Source organism: Melanerpes formicivorus, unplaced genomic scaffold (assembly GCF_026170545.1).
Source record: "Melanerpes formicivorus ecotype bairdi unplaced genomic scaffold, bMelFor1.0.p_v2 SCAF_135, whole genome shotgun sequence".
NCBI classification, from domain to species: domain Eukaryota; kingdom Metazoa; phylum Chordata; class Aves; order Piciformes; family Picidae; genus Melanerpes; species Melanerpes formicivorus.
Window position 1 is genome coordinate 438,982 of NW_027142487.1, and position 18,372 is coordinate 457,353.

The window sequence follows — 18,372 nt, forward strand, 5'->3', positions numbered from 1 at the left end:
AGGAAGTCCCTTGCTTTGGGGGGCTGGAGCAGCTCTGCTGCAAGGCCAGGCTGAGGGAGCTGGGGCTGTGCAGCCTGGGGAAGAGAAGGCTCCAAGCAGACCTTACAGCAGCCTGCCAGGAGCTGAAGGGCTACAGGAAGGCTGCAGAGGGACTGCTCCCAAAGGGCTGCAGGGCCAGGAGCAGAGGCAATGGTTTGAAATGAGAGCAGAGCAGATTGGGATTGGAGGTGAGGAACAAGTCGTGCCCCAGGAGGCTGCTGGAGCACTGCAGCAGGTTGCCCAGGGAGGTGGTTGAGGCTCCCTGCCTGGAGCTGTTGCAGGTGAGGCTGGAGAGGGCTCTGAGCAACCTGCTCCAGGGGAGGATGTCCCTGCTGCCTGCAGGGCTTGGACTGGGTGAGCTCTGGGGGTCCCAACCCAACCCATTCTGTGGTCTCCTGCTCACTTGCTATTTGAGGGCTCCAAACTTTGAGTAACCAAATGGATTCAACTGGCAGCAAGGGAAGGCAGGAATAAAGCCTTACTGGTCTCTGATCAGCACATCTTTCCACCAGCTCAAAAAATCTCTCCTCAGAGCCATGGAATTCGTTCTGGTCACAGAGTTCCTCGACTGTAGTCAGCAGGTCATGAACAATGGCCCTCAGCTCCTGGCTCTCCAGGCTCTGGAAGGCAAAGGTGTAGGCAAGGCTCCCGGGGCCCCGGCGGGCTCGGGCTGACGGCTGGACCGCAGGATCCCAGCGCAAGCAGCAGGCTTGCAGAGGCAGGCTGAGGCTCACCTGCAGCTGCTGCAGCAGGCGCTGCATGATGTCCAGCAGGGTGTCCCAGGTGACAGCCTGCAGCTCCCGGCCGTACTTCTTGATCAGCCGCGTCACCGACAGCACGATCTCGTAGGACACCACCGCGTTGGGACAGGTCATGGCCTGCCACAGAGCTGCTGTCAGCCAGCAGCCACCAAGCAGCAGCCAGGCAGCCTCCTCCCTCCAATGGAGCACCCCTTCCTCAGGAGGAGCTTAACCTGAGGGCCTCAGATGAGCAGATTCAGGCCTCTCACACAGAGGGCAGAGCGAAGAGCCACTTCGCTGAGCCAGGGACTGTGCTCTGCCCACAGCTGCGGCTCAGAGGGCAAACCCAGACCCCTCCTCAGAGCAGGCACAGGCTAGAAGCCAGGAGCTCTTGCCTGAGGCACTTCACTCAGACAGCTTCACCAGAGCTCTAGGCTGCCACTGAGTTCACCATTCCACCAGGCTCACCCGGAGCAGTGCCCAGCTCTGGAGCCCCCAGCACAAGGACCTGGACCTCCTGCAGCAGCTCCAGAAGGAGCCTTGAAGGTGACATGAGTGCTGGAACCCCTCTGCTGTGGGGACAGGCTGGGGGGGTTGGGGTCATTCAGCCTGGAGAAGGCTCCAGAGGGACCTCAGAGCAGCTTTCCAGTAGAGCTGGAGAGGGACTTCTGACAAGGGCTGGGAGTGGCAAGGATGAGGGACAGTGGCTTGGAGCTGGGAGAGGGCAGATTGAGGAAGAAACTCGTTGCGGTGAGGCTGGGGAGACTCTGGCACAGGCTGCCCAGGGAGGCTGTGGCTGCCTCCTGCCTGCAAGTGTTCAAGGCCAGGCTGGAGGAGGCCTTGAGCAGCCTGGGCTGGTGGGAGGTGTCTCTGCCCGTGGCAGGGGGCTGGAGCTGGATGATCTTGAAGGCCCCTTCCAACCCAACCCATTCTATGAACCCATGAACCTGAATCTCCCAGGCACACAAAGATCTCCTTGCTGCAGGGGACCCCAGATGCATACCTGATGACAAAGCCCCTCCAGCATCCCATCCTACCTTGAGGAATGAAGGCAGCACTGAAGTTGGGGAATTCTTGAGGGAACTGAGGCGGTGAGCACCCCACAGAGCCATCCCAACAAAGAACACAGCTCCTCTCAGCAGTGCTGCATCTGCCATGTAAGCTCTGAGAAGAGGTGGAAGGGATTCTCAGACCATGCCACAGCCATTCCGCGGGAAGAGTCAGCAGGGACACAGGCGTCCCAGCTGTCACACACCAGAGCCTTGCACAGCAACTGACAAACACTAAAAGCAGAGAATCACAGCAGCCCTGCAAGGTGAGGGTTGGAAGGAACCCCTGGGGGTCATCCAGTCCACCCCAGGCTTGCCCCAGAGCAAATCACTCAGCACCATTTTAAACCACACCTGAGAACTTCAGCAGCCTGACCAAGGAGGGAACTGATTTCCAAGCACCAGCTTGGAGCTTGTTGCACTGAGGTCAGTGACTGTGTGTCTGAAGCCCCTGGGCCCTGGCAGCCAGCTCCTTTACCTGTCCTCCATGATCCTGCACATGTTGTAGATGGCACTGTGCCCCAGGTGGGTCCCCAGCAGGTTCCGCATCAGCTGCAAAGGCAGAGAGAAGGTCAAGGTCTGCACTCCTGGCCCAGCAGCCTGGACATGCAGCTGGCTGCCCCAGGGGCACACCTCTGGCACCTCCATGCCACAGCAGAAGCCTGGCACACCACCTGGACCTCCATAGAGTCAGAATGGGTTGGGCTGGAAGGGACCCTGAAGATCACCCAGTTCCAAGCCCCTGCCCTGGGCAGGGACCCCTCCCACTGCAGCAGGCAGCTCAAAGTCTCACCCACCCCAGGCTTGAACACCTCCAGGGAGGAGGCACAATCACTGAATGGTTTGGGCTGGAAGGGAGCTCCAGAGCTCACCCAGCCAAGCCCTGCAGGCAGCAGGGACATCCTCCCCTGGAGCAGGTTGCTCAGAGCCCTCTCCAGCCTCACCTGCAACAGCTCCAGGCAGGGAGCCTCAACCACCTCCCTGGGCAGCCTGCTGCAGTGCTCCAGCAGCCTCCTGGGGCACAACTTGTTCCTCACCTCCAATCTCAGTCTGCTCTGCTCTCATTTCAAACCATTGCCTCTGCTCCTGGCCCTGCAGCCCTTTGGGAGCAGTCCCTCTGCAGCCTTCCTGCAGCCCTTCAGGTCCTGGCAGGCTGCTGTGAGCTCTGCCTGGAGCCTTCTCTCCTGCAGGCTGCACAGCCCCAGCTCCCTCAGCCTGCACTCACAGCAGAGCTGCTCCAGCCCCATGGTCATTTTTGTGGCCTCCTCTGGACCTGCTCCATCAGGGCCATGGATACATGACAGATCCACACTGACAATGTGCTGAAGTCTGAATACTTGAAACAGTTTACTCTCAAAAGCAAACAAGGCCAAAAGAGTGAAGTCACCAAACCCCAGAAAGCTCTGACCTTCCAGCAGGGCTCACAAAGCTCCTTCACATTGATGGTCCTGCACAAGGTGATGATGAACACTGGCAGGTTCTCTGAGGGCAGGCAGTTATAGCAAACAACTGCATCCAGGACCTGCAAGGAAATCTTGGGGAAAGAGAAGGACAAAATGGTCAAAACAATGATACAGGGCTGGGAGGAGAGGCTGACACCCTGCCAGGCAGTGCTGGCACTGAGTGAGAGCTGAGCAGGAGGAAGAGCTGGGTAGAGGAAACCTCATGAGGGTCAACAAGGGCAAGTGTAGAGTCCTGCACCTGGGGAGGAACAACCTCCTGCAGGACAGGGGAGGGAGACCTGCTGGGAAGCAGCCCTGGGAGCGCTGGGGCACAAGAAGTCCCCATGAGCCAGCAAGGTGCCCTCCTGGCCAAGAAGGCAAAGGTGTGCTGGGGGGGGACAGAGAGCAGCATGGGCAGCAGGCTGAGGGAGGCTCTCCTGCCCCTCTGCTCTGCCCTAGGGAGGCCACAGCTGGAGTGCTGAGGCCAGCTCTGGGCTCCCCAGGTCAATACAGGCAGGGAACTGCTGGAGAGATCCCAGGGGAGGCTCCAAAGCTGCTGAGGGGCCTGGAGCAGCTCTGGGAGGAGCAGAGGCTGAGAGCCTGCAGAAGAGCAGCTCCAGAGGGGAGCTGAGCAATGCTCAGCAAGAGCTAAAGGCTGGGGGGCAAGAGGCTGGGGCCAGGCTCTGCTCAGTGGTGCCCAGGGACAGCACAAGGGGCAGGGGGCACAGCCTGGAACCCAGGAGGAGAAACCTCTTTGGTGTGAGGGTGATTTTGTTAGTTAAGTTACAGTCTCAAAGCATTTCACACAACTCTGAGGCACAAATTACTGACCTCTATGTCCATAGATGATGAAGTCTGAATGCACAAGAGACAGATCTTGCTGTGAGGAGAGAACATTGAACTCAAATGATTTGCTTGATGTGATCTGAGGTGAATCACAAAGAGTCAAAGCAGGTACATTGGCACACTCTTGTACTCATCATGCCCCTCACTGAGAGGTGGTTGGTAACATCCCCAGAGCCACTCAACACCAGCAGCTCCTCTGCAAGGTTAGAGCTGCACTCAGACACAGCTGGAGATGCCTGCACTGATCCCACAGCAGAGGCCAGACTGAGCCCTGCACTCAGGGGCAGCACAGCACAGGAGGAAAGCTCTGCAGTTAAACTAAACCAGCTGTGACCATTGCAAGAGAAGCCAAACACTGCTCAGAAATGTCAGGTGTGGCCTGGAATGGAACAGACCCAGAGCAGAGGAAACAGAAATCCACTTCTCTGAGCCTTTTGCCTGCAGTTTCCTGAGAGCAAGCATGCAGGGCTTAAAAAGCCAACAGCAACTTACTGCACCATGTCAGCTACATAGTCTTCCAGATAGCAGCTGTTGAATTTCACCAGGTTCACTAAGACCAGGAGGAACTCAGAGGACAAACCAACATCCATCCACTGCAGCACAAAGTCAGCTAAGGAAAGAAGGAAGCAAACTGTTACACCCAGAGCTGCTGCCCACCCAGAGCTGCTGCCCTGCCTTGCTCCCTTGCTGCACCTCTGTCCCTGGGACTTCCTCCTACCAAACCCTCAGTGAGGCTGCAGCTGGCACCCAGCTGGGTGGCTGTGTCCATTTGCCAGAGGCTAGGGAAGCTTTACACTGGGATCTGGACAGGTGACACCCAGGGGCCAAGGCGCATTGGGTGAAGTTCAATGAGGCCAAGGGCCAGGGCCTGCACCTGGCCCACAACAACCCCATGGGGAGCTGCAGACCTGGGGAGGTGTGGTTGGGAAGCTGCAGCTTGGAGACAGACCTGGGGGTGCTGGTTGAGAGTCCAATGGAACATGAGCCAGCAGAGCCCAGGGGGCCAAGAAAGCCAATGGCAGCCTGGCTTGGGTCAGAAGCAGGGTGGGCAGCAGGGCCAGGAGGTGACCACCCCCCTGTGCTCAGCACTGGGGAGGCCACAGCTGCAGTGCTGCGCTTAGCCCTGGGCCCTCACTCCAGGAAGGACATTGAGGGGCTGGAGGTGTCCAGAGCAGGGCAGCCAGGCTGGAGAAGGGCCTGGAGCCCCTGGGCTAGAGGAGGGCTGAGGGAGCTGGGGGGGTTCAGGCTGGAGAAGAGGAGGCTGAGGGAGACCTCTTTGCACTCTGCAGCTCCCTGCAGGGAGGTTGAGGTGAGGAGGGGCAGCCTCTGCTCCTTGGTGGCAAGGAACAGGAGCAGAGGCAATGGTTGCAAGCTGCCCCAGGGGAGGCTGAGGCTGGAGCTCACTGGAAGGGATCTGAGAGGTGGGAAGAGGCTGCCCAGGGCAGTGCTGCAGTCACCTGGGGGGGTTCCAGCAGTGCCCGGAGCACGCCCTTAGGGACAGGGTTTAGTGATGACCCTGCAGGGCTGGCTCACGGGGGGCCTGGCTCAGGGGGGGCCTGGAGGAGTTTTGAGCTCTCCTCCAAGCAGCTCTGCCCTGTGGCTGTGTGAGGAGAGGCAGGGCCAAGGCTCACCCAGCTCTTCTTCCAGGTAGGTGATGTAGCGCCCGTTCTCCGTCAGGGCCTTGAACACCTCCAGCCGCTCCTGCAGGTCCTCGCTGCTGGGGTAGTCCTTGATGACCTTGAAGAAGTGTGCCCTCAGGATCCCTAACCTCTCACCCTGGGGCAAGAGGGGAAGAGCAGGGGCAGTATTCAATGCTGACAGCTAAGGCCAGGACCCTATCATGGTCTACAACATTAACCTCCTTCAGGCCATGACAGTGCCCTGAGAACAGCTCCAGCCTCAGCAGCTCAGGGCTTCCCAACCTGCCCAGCAGCACACAGCCAGGATGCAACACACAGAGTGATCCCTGGGAACTGCAACTCCAGTGCTCCAGCAGAGGATTTTGGAGCCACCAGACCACACAGCAGTGGAAACCAGAACCTTGGTCTGAGCCTCAGGTGTGCAACCTGGTGTGAAACCTGGAGCACTCAGTGTGCTCTACTTGGCCAGGACAGAAACGGCTCACACAGAAGTTCTGGCATGCTTCACCTGCTGAAACATCCAAACCAGCTGCAGAGGAAGGCTACAGGGTCTGGGAAAAGTCCAATCAAACTCTGCCACATTCTGTGGAACTTAACCCAAGCAATTTCCTCTTTGTTTCTTTTTCCTTGCATCATTTTTGGTCTCATTTGCAGATGACACCAAGCTGGGTGGTGCAGCTGATAGGACTGGAGGATAGGATGGCATCCAGAGGGACCTGGACAGGCTGGAGAGGTGGCTGACAGGATGAGAGGCAATGGTTTGAAATGAGAGCAGAGCAGACTGAGATTGGAGGTGAGGAACAAGTTGTGCCCCAGGAGGCTGCTGGAGCACTGCAGCAGGTTGCCCAGGGAGGTGGTTGAGGCTCCCTGCCTGGAGCTGTTGCAGGTGAGGCTGGAGAGGGCTCTGAGCAACCTGCTCCAGGGGAGGATGTCCCTGCTGCCTGCAGGGCTTGGCTGGGTGAGCTCTGGAGCTCCCTCCCAACGAGTCTGTGAGTTTTCCAAGAGCCTTGCCCCAAACCAGCAAAGTTTTCTATGAGCTGTATGAAAACTTTTGCTCTGAGGTGAAACCAAGACTTAAACTGGGATTCCATTCAGTAGCACAAGCAAAAGGAGAGGCAGGGAGGGCTGGCAGAGCCCAGCTGCATCTGCTGTCACCTGTCCCTGCACGATGGCCCTCAGCAGGTGGAGCACGGCGTGCCTGGCCTCGGCGGGGCGCTCCGGCTGCAGCAGGTCGGCCACCACCCTCCAGATGGCTTCCACTGCGTGCTGCAAGCAAGCACAGGACAGCAGCACCCAGGTCAGCCTGCTTCTGGCATCCCCACCCAGCACAGCAGACATCACAGCAAGGAAAGCAGCAACATCTCCAGGGGTTTCACATCCTGCCCCATCAACTGGCACAGGCTGCCCAGGGGGGCTGCCCCCTGCCTGCAGGGGCTCAGAGCCAGGCAGGATGAGGCCCTGAGCAGCCTGGGCTGGTGGGAGCTGTCCCTGCCCATGGCAGGGGTTAGAGCTGGGTGATCTTGAAGGTCCCTTCCACCCAAATCATTCTGTGAATCTGTGACCTCAGACAAACCACAGGAGACACCAAATCCTGTCCCCAGTGACATCTGCACCCCAGCCACTCAGGCTCCCCCCTCACACTCCCTTCAGCATGGCCATTCCTGCACAACCCCCCACTCAAAGATGAGTTTGAAACCAGCTGGAGGCTGCTGGTTAGGAAGGTCAGAGAAAGGCAACCAAGCTGGGGAGGGGTCTGGAGAACAGGGCTGGGGAGGAGCAGCTGAGGGAGCTGGGGGTGCTGGAAGAAAGGAAGCTGAGAGAAGAGCTTCTGGCTCTCCACAGCTCTGTGCAGGCTGCACAGGCAGGTTTGGTCTCTTCTGCCAGGGGCCAAGTGACAAAATGAGAGCAAATGGCCTGAAATTGTGGCAGGGGAGGTTCAGGTTAGAGATGAGGAACAGTTTCTTTGCTGCCAGAGTGGCAAGGGACTGGCACAGGCTGCCCAGGGAGGTGGTGGAGTCCCCAGCCCTGGAGGCATTGAAGACACTGTGGTCATGGCAGCTGGGGACAGGGTGTATGGCCAGGGCCTGTTGGGCTGACTGGGTGACCTTAGAGGTCTCTTCCAACCCAAGCAGCTCTATGATTACACAAGACAGGAGCCAGCAGACAGCTCCTCTAGAGGGCTACCATCTCCCATAAGCTGTCCTGTGCACCCTCCTGCTCAGCACAGGAAGCTCACCAGCTGTGTCCTCCCTGCTGCACAGCTGGGAGCTGACACAAGATTCACTTCCTTAGCCTGGGGTCCATCCTTGTGCAGGCTTGGAGAGCTCCTGGGGTTATCAGGTTTGAAAGGTACCCAACCTACAGAAGCCTCCTGTGAGAGGTGAAGAGCCCCAGTTCCAGGGCCACCCTCCCAGCCTCCCCCAGCCCCTGCAGGCTTCACCTCTTCGATCTTCTTTGTCTTTGCCACCTCACAGAGCTGGCTGATGGCTCGGATCCTGTTACTCAGTCCACATTCTGTGCTCAGCTCCTGGAAGGGGATGTGGAAAGAGACTGAAGTTCATCTTCCTAGACACCCCTGGAAAGCAGCCCCCACACCTGCCCCAGGTGATGTGACCACCACTCAGCACTGGAGCTCTGCAGAACTCCTCCAAACCCTTTCAATTGTGGGTTGGTTTTCTCCCCATTAGGAACTGATCAGCCACAACTACAACCCTCACACAGCTGCAGCCAGCAGCCTCTCAGCCCAGCAGGCACCTCATGCTCCTCAGGGAACAGCTCTCTGGCTTTGGTGCTGGCCCAGCTCACAGGAGAAGGGCAGAGAAAAGAGGGACCTGGGGCTGAGAGCCTGCAGCAGAGCAGCCCCAGAGGGGAGCTGAGCAATGCTCAGCAAGAGCTAAAGGCTGGGGGGCAAGAGGCTGGGGCCAGGCTCTGCTCAGTGGTGCCCAGGGACAGCACAAGGGGCAGCAAGGGGGCACAAAGTGGAACCCAGGAACCCATCTGAAGAGGAGGAGAAAGTTGTTTGCTGTGAGGCTGCTGAAGCCTGGAGCAGGCTGCCCAGAGAGGTTGTGGAGTCTCCTCTGGAGAGCTTCCAACCCCCCCTGGGCACTGTGCCCCTGGGCAAGCTGCTGTGGGTGATCCCCAGAGGGCCCTTCCAGCCCCCCCAGCTGGGGTTCTGGGACTAAGGGGTGGCCCCCAGCCCTCCAGCAGGTTAGAGCTTGGCTGCTCCAGCACAGGCAAGAAAAGATTTTGGACTTCTTTGCCTCCCTGTCTGCCAACTCCTCTGCTCACAGCCTTGCTGCCCCAGCTGTTAGCATCAATTTATTGTTTCATTTTCACAGAGCTCTCTCAGCTGCTGCTGACTGCCAGGGCAAAGGACTTCATCAAGCTCAGCACTCAGCCCTTCCTCAAGCATTCTGAGGTAACACACAGGAGACCAACACCAGGCGAGCTCATCCCACCTGCCAGGCAGCCTCAGCCCATCAGCTAGCCCCAAAGAACTCAAACAGTGAACAACTGCACACTGGCACTCCCAAGGGGGGAGTTCTGCAACCCCCTCCCTAGAGAACTGGGAGAGAGTAAAAAGGCAGAAGAGGAGAGGGCTGCAGTGGCAGAACAGGCAGGAGCATGAGCAAGTCCTCCTCCCAGAGCCCTCAGCTCAGCTGATGCAGGCACCCTGCTCACACCTTGAGGATCTCTGCAGTGATGATGAACTCTGTCTGCTTGCCCTCGGACGACTTGGAGCTTCCTCGAGATGTTCCCAGCCCCAGCAGGTTCCTGAACCTCTCCTTCAGTCCTGAATCCTTGCTCTGAGGCTTTGCCATTGCTGACAAGCAGGCAGTGCTGAGTCCTGCAAACACAGATGGGATCCCTGCTAAGGGCACTCCTTCAGCAGGAAGAGACCAGCAACAACCTCAGAGTGTGGCTTTTCCTGCCAGCTGCCTGTCTCAAGCTGCTCCAAACAGGAGAGAAGCCCAGCACTGAAGATCAAACAGCACTGCCCCTGCCTTCAGCACCCACACCCTGCAGCTGCCTGGGGATGGGGCAGCACCACCAGAGCACCCAGCCCCCCAAAGCACTGAGCTGCTCTGAGGCACAGGCACAGAGCTGTGGTGGCTGTGAGCTGAAGCCCTCCTTCCCAGTCCAACAGCAGTGGACAAGCACACAGCAGGGTGAGGCAGATGTTGAAAGCAGCTTCTGTGATTCTGTGCCATGAGGAAGGAATTACAGACCTGAGTGCCGGGCCATCCAAGCCCTGCCACGGTGAGGAGAGGAGGAGCAAGGAGCAGCACACCCACTGCATCCATCAGAAACTGTGCCCCAAGCCAGCCCCAGCCTGCTGCCCCGGCCACAGCCCCCTGCCCCGGCCACAGCCCCCTGCCCCGGCCACAGCCCCCTGCCCTCACCACAGCACCCTGCCCCGGCCACAGCCCCCTGCCCTCGCCACAGCACCCTGCCCCCGCCACAGCACCCTGCCCCCGCCACAGCCCCCTGCCCCCGCCACAGCCCCCTGCCCTCACCACAGCCCCCTGCCCTCACCACAGCCCCCTGCCCTCGCCACAGCCCCCTGCCCCGGCCACAGCCCCCTGCCCCCGCCACAGCCCCCTGCCCCGGCCACAGCACCCTGCCCTCGCCACAGCCCCCTGCCCTCACCACAGCCCCCTGCCCTCGCCACAGCACCCTGCCCCGGCCACAGCACCCTGCCCCGGCCACAGCCCCCTGCCCCGGCCACAGCCCCCTGCCCCGGCCACAGCCCCCTGCCCTCGCCACAGCACCCTGCCCCCGCCACAGCACCCTGCCCCCGCCACAGCCCCCTGCCCCGGCCACAGCCCCCTGCCCTCACCACAGCCCCCTGCCCTCACCACAGCCCCCTGCCCCGGCCACAGCCCCCTGCCCTCACCACAGCACCCTGCCCTCACCACAGCCCCCTGCCCCGGCCACAGCCCCCTGCCCCGGCCACAGCCCCCTGCCCCCGCCACAGCACCCTGCCCCGGCCACAGCACCCTGCCCTCACCACAGCCCCCTGCCCTCACCACAGCCCCCTGCCCCGGCCACAGCCCCCTGCCCTCGCCACAGCCCCCTGCCCTCACCACAGCCCCCTGCCCCGGCCACAGCCCCCTGCCCTCGCCACAGCCCCCTGCCCTCGCCACAGCCCCCTGCCCTCGCCACAGCCCCCTGCCCCGGCCACAGCCCCCTGCCCCGGCCACAGCACCCTGCCCCGGCCACAGCCCCCTGCCCCGGCCACAGCACCCTGCCCTCGCCACAGCCCCCTGCCCTCACCACAGCACCCTGCCCTCACCACAGCCCCCTGCCCCGGCCACAGCCCCCTGCCCTCGCCACAGCACCCTGCCCCGGCCACAGCCCCCTGCCCTCGCCACAGCCCCCTGCCCTCGCCACGCTTCCCACAAGCTCAGAAGCCTCCCAGCGAAGCACCAGGGGCACGGCACGGCCCGAGCACAGCAGACAGCAATCCGCTCTGCTTCCCAGGCGTGTGCCCCGGGCCCTGTCCCGGCCCCTCAGGGGACATGCTGCTGCCCCCCGCCAGAGGCCAGGCCACGGCTCCCAGCCCAGCCCATCGCGCCAGGGGACAAACCACAGCCTAAGGCCACGGGAGGGGACAGCGCCGCCCCCAGCCCGGCGCCCCGGGGACACCCACACCCCACAGCCCAGCTGTCACTGCGGGACTCACCACGGCCAGCCCAAGGCGACCACAAGACCCCGCGCAGCCCCAGCCCGGCGCCCCGACAGACCCCGCGCAGGGCACAGCGTCCCCGGCGCTCCCCCGCGTGCCGCAGGCACCGCAGCGCACTCCCCGCACCGCCCCCCGGCCCGGACCCCCGCCCGGCACACCGCGGCTCCCCGAGCGGCCACCCCCGGGCCGAGCTCGGCCGCAGGGAGCCTCAGCCTCCCGCCAGGCCCCGCGCGGAAGGCAGCTGCCGGCGGCGCGGCCGCGGTCACCGGGGGGGGTTCCCCTCCCGACCCTCCCTTCCTCCCTCACTCACTCACCGGCCGGCCCCGGCCCGGCCCCAGCGCCCCCGGCCCGCTGCCCTCGCCGCGCCGGGCCGCCCCGCGCTGCGCCCCGCCCCCGCCGGAAGCCCCGCCCCGCGCCGCGCCCCGCCCCCCCCCCCCGCCGGAAGCCCCGCCCCTTCCGGCGCTCGCGCCCGCCGCGGGGCATGCCGGGGCCGGTAGTGTCGGCGCCGCCGGCATGGCCGCCGCGGCCCTGTCCAGCGGCGGCGGGAGGGCGGCCCGGGGGCTCGGCAGGGCGGCTGGAGGTACCGGGAGGGGCCGATCGGGGCCGCGGGGTGCCTGCAGCTGGGGCCTGCCGGTACGGGGGGCACAGGGGCTGGGGCCTCGACACCTTCCCCGGCCCCGGGGCTGCTCAGCCTGGAGACGAGAGGGCTCCGAAAGACCTCCTGGTGGCCTTCCAGTGCTTGAAGGCCCCGACCAGAAAGCTGGGGACAGAGCTCTGAGCAGGGCCTGCGGGGACAGGGCAAGGGGGGAGGGCCTGGAACGGAAAGAGTGGAGCGAAGGGAGAGATGGTTTATGCCGAGGGTGCCGAGAGCCTGGCCCGGGCTGCCCCGAGAGCTGGGAGCTGCCCCAGCCCTGGCACCACCCCGGCTCGGGCTGGCTGGGGCTCTGAGCAGCCTGCTCTGCTTGGGGCTGTCCCTGCTGGCTGCAGGGGATTGGGCTGGATGAGCTTGGAAGGTCCTTTCCCACCCAAGCCAGTCTGTGTGGGTCCTTCGGTGGTCACTCGGTGCTTGGCACGTGTCCCCAGCTGGTGTCAGCTCTTCCCCAGGTCCTTCCCAGACGTTTCTCACCCATCCCTGGCACCAGCTAGAGCTGGCTGGATGTGAAACGCTGCTGCTGCTGCAGTGAGTCTCTGGGGAGCAGGAGTCTGGCCTGTGCCGGGGTCCCCTAGGCTGGCTGCTGGCACTCGTGGCCAGCCCTGGGCTCCGAAGGCTTCTTGGCCCTGGCCTCAGGGCTCAGCTCCCTCTCCCATCTCGTGCAGTGAGCCAGGCCCAGCGCCCGGCCAGCGCCCCGCGGCGCAGCAGGAGGAGGCAGAGCGTTGCCATTGCCTACGAGTCCGGGCAGGGGGATGGTGCTGAGCAGAGCAGGGCTGAGCCCCAGAGGCCACGCTGGGAGCCAAGGAACTGGCAGCAGCAGCTGGAGAACATCCGGGAGATGAGGAGGAGCAGAGATGCTCCTGTGGACCAGATGGGAGTGCAGAAATGCTTCGACAGCAGCGCAGCCCCGAAGGTAACAGCACCCTGCTGCCCTGCCCCAGCAGCCCCCTCAGCTCCCTGTGCCCCTGGATGTGCCCCACTGTGGGTGTCTCTGTCAGGCCTCTAGGCTGGGGTTGGTGCCACAGAGCTTACTGCAGGAGCAGGCATGTGGAAGAAGCCTGCCTGGGGTTTCGCCCTGCTGGAGAAGTCAGCTGCTGCCTCCCTGCTCCTGGGCTGCTTGGCCTCAGACAACCCTTGTGCTTGCTGAGCTGCTCTCTGATCATCTGCAGCTGTGCTGGGCATTGGAGAGCAGTGAGCAGCCTGGGCTGGGAGAGCTCTGTCCTCTGCCTGAGCTGCTGCCAGACCGCAGCTGTGGGCAGAGCAGGGCATGGGGGCAGGGAAGCAGGCTTGGTGCTTCCAGGGAGTGGATGCTGTAAGCCTGAGGGCACACCAGCACTGCTCACAGCCTCCACAGGATGACAGAGCGGTTTAGGCTGGCAGAGGCCTTTCTGCTCAGCCAGCTGCAGCTGTGTGTGGGGACAAGAGCCAGGCTTTGGACAAAGGCAGGGGGTGACAGGGCCAGGGGTAAGGGCTTCTGGCTGGCAGAAGCTCTACTGGGATGAGACATTAGGAAGAAATTCTTCCCCTTGAGGCTGGGGAGGCACTGGGACAGCTGCCCAGGGAGGCTGTGGCTGCCCAGGGCGTGGGGAGCGGAACTGGATGAGCTCTGAGAGCCCTCCCAGCCCAGCCCCCTCTCCCCCCTGCCCAGGTGAGGCGCTACCAGGTGCTGCTGGCGCTGATGCTCTCCAGCCAGACCAAGGACCAGGTCACCGCGGCTGCCATGCTGCGCCTGCGGCGCCACGGCCTCAGCCCCGACAGCATCCTGCAGCTGGATGATGCGGCCCTGGGGGAGATGATTTACCCTGTGGGGTTCTGGAGGGTGAGTGGAGGCTGCCAGCAGCTCATGATGTGTGTGTGGAGGGACCCCCTCTGCTGGTCCCTGCTCCTGTGCAGCTGAGCTCTCGGGGAGGAGCACAGGGCAGCTGCAGGCTTGTCCTGAGGCTGCCCTAGCTGCAGGTGATGCAGCAGTGCTGGCTGACAGCAGCTGAAAAGGAGCCAGCACTGAGCTCATGTGGCCAAGGAGGCCACCAGCATCCTGGCCTGAATCAGCAATGGTGTGGCCAGCAGGAGCAGGGCAGGGATTGGCCTCCTGCACTCAGCACTGGGGAGGCCACAGCTTGAGTCCTGGGCTCAGTTTTGGGCCTCTCACTCCAAGGAGGACACTGAGGAGCTGGAGCAGGTCCAGAGAAGGGCAACAGAGCTGGGGAAGGGTCTGGAGAGCAGGGCTGGGGAGCTGGGGGGGTTCAGCCTGGAGAAGAGGCTGAGAGAGACCTCACTGCTCTCTGCAGCTCCCTGAGAGGAGGCTGGAGGCAGGGGGGGCTTGGGCTGCTCTCTGCCAACCCCAGTGTGTGCCCCCCAGGTAACACAGGCTCAGGAATGGTTTCTGAGCTGTGTCTCTCTTCCCTGAACAACTTTCTGCCTTTCTCCTTGGCTCTGCAGAACAAAGTGAAGTACATCAAGCAGACAACAGCCATCCTGCAGCAGAAGTATGGGGGTGACATCCCACAGACTGTGGAGGAGCTGGTGCAGCTGCCAGGAGTGGGGCCCAAAATGGCTCACTTGGCCATGAGCACTGCCTGGGGCACTGTGTCTGGCATAGGTAGGTCAGGCCTTGGCTTTCCCATCCCTCTCCTCAGTGCTGCCTGAGCCATGCCCCAGGCAGTGGGGGTGAGATGCCTGCTTCAGAGCCTGAGAGCATCCTGTCAGTTTAGTCATCTGCAGGGCTGGGTTGGGTGAAGGATGTGATCCTCAGCCACTGCCAGCAGGTCAGCTGCTCCAGGATTTCAGTCTCTCCTGAACTGGAGAGCCCAGAACTGGCCATGGGACTCCAGCTGAGGCCTCACCAGGGCAGAGTAGAGGAGGAGGAGAACCTCCTTGGACCTACTGACCACACTTCTTAACACATCCCAGGAGCCCATTTGCCTTCTTAGCCAGGAGGGCACCTTGCTGGCTCATGGGCACTTGTTGTGCCCCAGCACCCCCAGCTCCTTCTCCCCAAGGCTGCTTCCCAGCAGCTCTCCCTCCCCTGTCCTGCAGGGCAGGTTGGCATCTCCACAGCTCCCAGGTGAGCAGCACCCTGGCAGCAGCCAGCAGATGGAGCTGGACAGCTGCAGGCTCCAGCCTGGGAGCCCCGGGGGACAGATTAGTATTCCAAGTGGCTTTGCTTCTTTCTGGAGGAGCCTTGGGAAAGCTGGGAACAGTTCCTGCTGACCAGTGGCCACCACCAGGGCCAGCACAGGGCCCAGGCTCTGCCTGGGCAGCCACTGCCGACCGCCGGCTGCACACAGCCTGGCTCCTGCCCTGCAGCCCAGGGCTCTCCTTGCTGGGGGGGAAGGCCAGAGGGAGCCAGAGGAGCCAACTGTTCCCAAAGAATGGTGTGCTGGGGGTTGGCTGAGGAGGCAAGGCTTTGGCTTCCTGTTTACAGGCATGTGCTGGGCTTTGCCCAGTCAGCCTGAGACAGCTTTATCACTGCTGATCTAACAATAACACACTTTGCTTCAGAGCTTTCTAGCTCAAAGCACTTGATAAACACTGCTGTAAGCCTCCCAAGCCCTCCTGTGCTGCTGGCTGTTATGAAATGTGTTTTGCAGCTGGGGAAAGCAGGGGGCAGAGACTGGGGCTTGCATAAGAGCAGCTGAGACAGAGGGAGGAAGAGAGCCTGGGACAGGCTGCCCTGTGCCTGCCAGAGCAGGCACAGGAGCCTTGGAAGCCAAGCTGGGTCATGGGGGCTCACAGAATGGGCTGGGTTGGAAGGCATCGTGAAGATCATCTAGTTCCAGACCCCCTGCCATGGGCAGAGACAGCTCCTGCCAGCCCAGGCTGCTCAAGGCCTTGAACACCTGCAGGGAGGGGCAGCTCCAGCCCCCTGGGCAGCCCCAGCCCCCTGGGCAGCCCCAGCCCCCCTGGGCAGCCTGATCTGGGGAGAGTGTAGCTTGTGTGGTGTGAGATCTCCCTCCCAGCTGCCTTTGGGCTTTGGCCCTATGCAGAGAGCTGCTCTGTGGGTGACTCCTCCCCTCATGTCCCTCCTGCAGCCCTGCAGAGGACTCTGGCAGGGAGCTCCTGGCTGTGCTCTCTCCTTGTGCAGGTCTGCCTGCCCCACCTAACCTCTGGGCTCTCCCTTCCCAGCTGTGGACACCCATGTGCACAGGATCACCAACAGGCTGAGGTGGGTGAGGAAGGAGACCAAACACCCTGAGGAGACTCGGCTGGCACTGCAGGAGTGGCTGCCCAGGTGAGGTCTGAGACCCCAGCCCCCCTCTTCCACACCAAGCCCCCTTGAGCTGGCTGCAGGAGCCATGGCTGCAGCTGGTCCTGCTTGCAGTATTCCCAGGGACTGCATTTTGGGTCCCCCCTGGGCTGCAGGTGTTTGTCCTCTGCCAGAGAGCTGAAGCAGCAGCAGATCACCTCTTTGCCTCCTGCCTGATGTATTGGTCACCCCCAGAGCAGCCAGGGTCTGCAGGCCCTGAGGCCTGAGTCTTCTTTTGACAGGTTTACTGTAGAATGGTTTGGGTTGGAAGAGACCTTTAAGGTCATGGAGTCCAACCCTTACCCCAGCACTGCCAGGGCTCCACCAACCCAGGGCCCTCAGCACCACATCTGCACTGCTTTGAATCCCTTTCAGGGATGGGGACTGCACCACTGCCCTGGGCAGCCTGGGCCAGGCCTGGACAACCCTTTGGGGAAGAAACTGTTCCTCAAGTCCAACCTAAACCTTCCCTGGGGCAACCTGAGGCCATTGCCTCTTGTCCTGTCCCTTGTTCCTTGGGAGCAGAGCCCAACCCCACCTGGCTCCAGCCTCCTCTCAGGGAGCTGCAGAGAGCAAGGAGGTTTCCCTCAGCCTCTTCTCCACACTCAACACCCCCAGCTCCCTCAGCTGCTCCTCCCCACACCCCATGACCAGGTGCTCCCCTGCACAGGGCTTTGCTGAGCCTGATGGCCACAGCAGCATCAGCCCATGGTTGGAGTCTGGCTGTCACTGATGCTTGACCATCAGTATCAGACTACAGCTGATGGATACTCTTGCACCTCCACATGCCCTAGCAAGAGAGCATTACCACAGCCCCATCCCTGGAGCCGTCCCAGCTCAGGCCTGGAACGGAAAGAGACTCAGAGTGGAGCGAAGGGAGAGATGGTTTATGCCGAGGGTGCCGAGAGCCTGGCCCGGGCTGCCCCAGCCCTGGGAGCTGCCCCAGCCCTGGGAGCTGCCCCAGCCCTGGGAGCTGCCCCAGCCCTGGCACCACCCCGGCTCGGGCTGGCTGGGGCTCTGAGCAGCCTGCTCTGCTTGGGGCTGTCCCTGCTGGCTGCAGGGGCTTGGGCTGGATGAGCTTGGAAGGTCCTTTCCAACCCAAACCAGACTGTGATTCTCTTGCCTGTCCTCTGCTCCCACCCCAGTTCAGAGGGATCACAGAATCATCATTTAGGTTGGAAAAGGCCTTCAAGATCATGGAGTCCAAGCAGGAGGGGTTGGGGCTGTGGTTCACAGGAGGCTGGGGCCCACTCCCAGGCTCCTTGGGAAGCCAGGAGGAGCAGGCAATAGGGGAAAGGGAACCATGTCACAGCATGGGCTGTTCCTTAGCCCCTCCAAGCAGCTGCATGGACAGGCTGATGCTTCTCCTCTGCCTGCAGAGATCTCTGGGGGGAGATAAACTGCCTCTTGGTGGGCTTTGGCCAGCAGACCTGCCTGCCCCTCAGCCCTCGCTGCACCCAGTGCCTCAATCAAGACATTTGCCCAGCTGCCAAGAGACACTGAGGGAGCAGCTGCCCTTGGAGCAACCAAGCTGGGGGACACTGAGGGAGCAGCAGCTCTTCAGGGAGTAAGGAAGCTGCCTCTGCTCAGCAGCAGCCCAAGGCTGAGCCCTGCTGCAGCCACGTTTCACATGGGGCTGGCTGTGTGACTGCAGGGCACAGGAACTGCTGCAGCCTCACCAGGAAGGGAGCAGCTGCTGGCAGGGGCTGAGATCTTGAGAGCAGAAAGGAGGCTTTCAAAGTGCAGAGAGAAAGGCTCCAGCCCCCTTCCTTGAATGCCTCAGCACCTCCAGCAGAGCAGCCACCACGTTGGGAGGAGCTGCAGAGAAATGCTTTGTCCTGGGAGACCTCCTGCTGCTTATAAATACACATCCAATAAAGCTGCTTTTTGATTTCCACCCATGAGGTTTGCTGGCATCTGTGCAAGACAGGGCAGGGGGAGGAGGGCTGGAGTGACCTCATCAAGTGTGAGACCATAGCAACCAGTCCTGCAAGCTGGGAACAGGCAGCTGCAACCTGCCAGATTGCCT

At 62.0% G+C, this 18,372-nt stretch overlaps 2 protein-coding genes across 5 annotated transcripts in view; one reads left to right on the forward strand and one right to left on the reverse strand.

Annotated features, from left to right (window-relative positions):
* LOC137456747 (tuberin-like) overlaps positions 1 to 11,829 on the reverse strand; it is a 41,647-nt gene extending 29,818 nt beyond the window's left edge. For 2 of the 3 annotated variants that reach the window (XM_068168344.1, XM_068168342.1), the window contains exons 1-12: positions 9,986 to 10,008; positions 9,440 to 9,603; positions 8,197 to 8,283; positions 6,912 to 7,022; positions 5,748 to 5,892; positions 4,609 to 4,726; positions 4,102 to 4,150; positions 3,237 to 3,362; positions 2,307 to 2,380; positions 1,817 to 1,943; positions 774 to 917; positions 522 to 659 (exon numbers count right to left, since the gene is read on the reverse strand). In XM_068168344.1, coding sequence (XP_068024445.1) covers positions 522 to 659; positions 774 to 917; positions 1,817 to 1,943; positions 2,307 to 2,380; positions 3,237 to 3,362; positions 4,102 to 4,150; positions 4,609 to 4,726; positions 5,748 to 5,892; positions 6,912 to 7,022; positions 8,197 to 8,283; positions 9,440 to 9,603; positions 9,986 to 10,001 — 1,299 coding nt within the window. In that variant the 5' untranslated portion in view covers positions 10,002 to 10,008. Of the gene's footprint in view, positions 1 to 521; positions 660 to 773; positions 918 to 1,816; positions 1,944 to 2,306; positions 2,381 to 3,236; positions 3,363 to 4,101; positions 4,151 to 4,608; positions 4,727 to 5,747; positions 5,893 to 6,911; positions 7,023 to 8,196; positions 8,284 to 9,439; positions 9,604 to 9,985; positions 10,009 to 11,759 lie in introns of those variants that run through there. The other variant, XM_068168343.1, reaches the window with a different exon arrangement.
* An 87-nt stretch (positions 11,830 to 11,916) lies between these two features.
* Positions 11,917 to 18,240, forward strand: LOC137456704 (endonuclease III-like protein 1). Of its 2 annotated transcripts, XM_068168285.1 has the most exons (6): positions 11,917 to 12,025; positions 12,763 to 13,010; positions 13,746 to 13,916; positions 14,537 to 14,696; positions 16,223 to 16,328; positions 17,723 to 18,240. In XM_068168285.1, exons 1-6 carry the CDS (start codon positions 11,959 to 11,961, stop codon positions 17,844 to 17,846), a joined length of 876 nt encoding a protein of 291 aa, XP_068024386.1. In that variant the 5' UTR covers positions 11,917 to 11,958; the 3' UTR covers positions 17,847 to 18,240. The 2 variants fall into 2 exon arrangements, with proteins under 2 accessions (XP_068024386.1, XP_068024387.1); XM_068168286.1 differs by lacking the exon at positions 13,746 to 13,916.
* Positions 18,241 to 18,372: the final 132 nt, after the last annotated feature.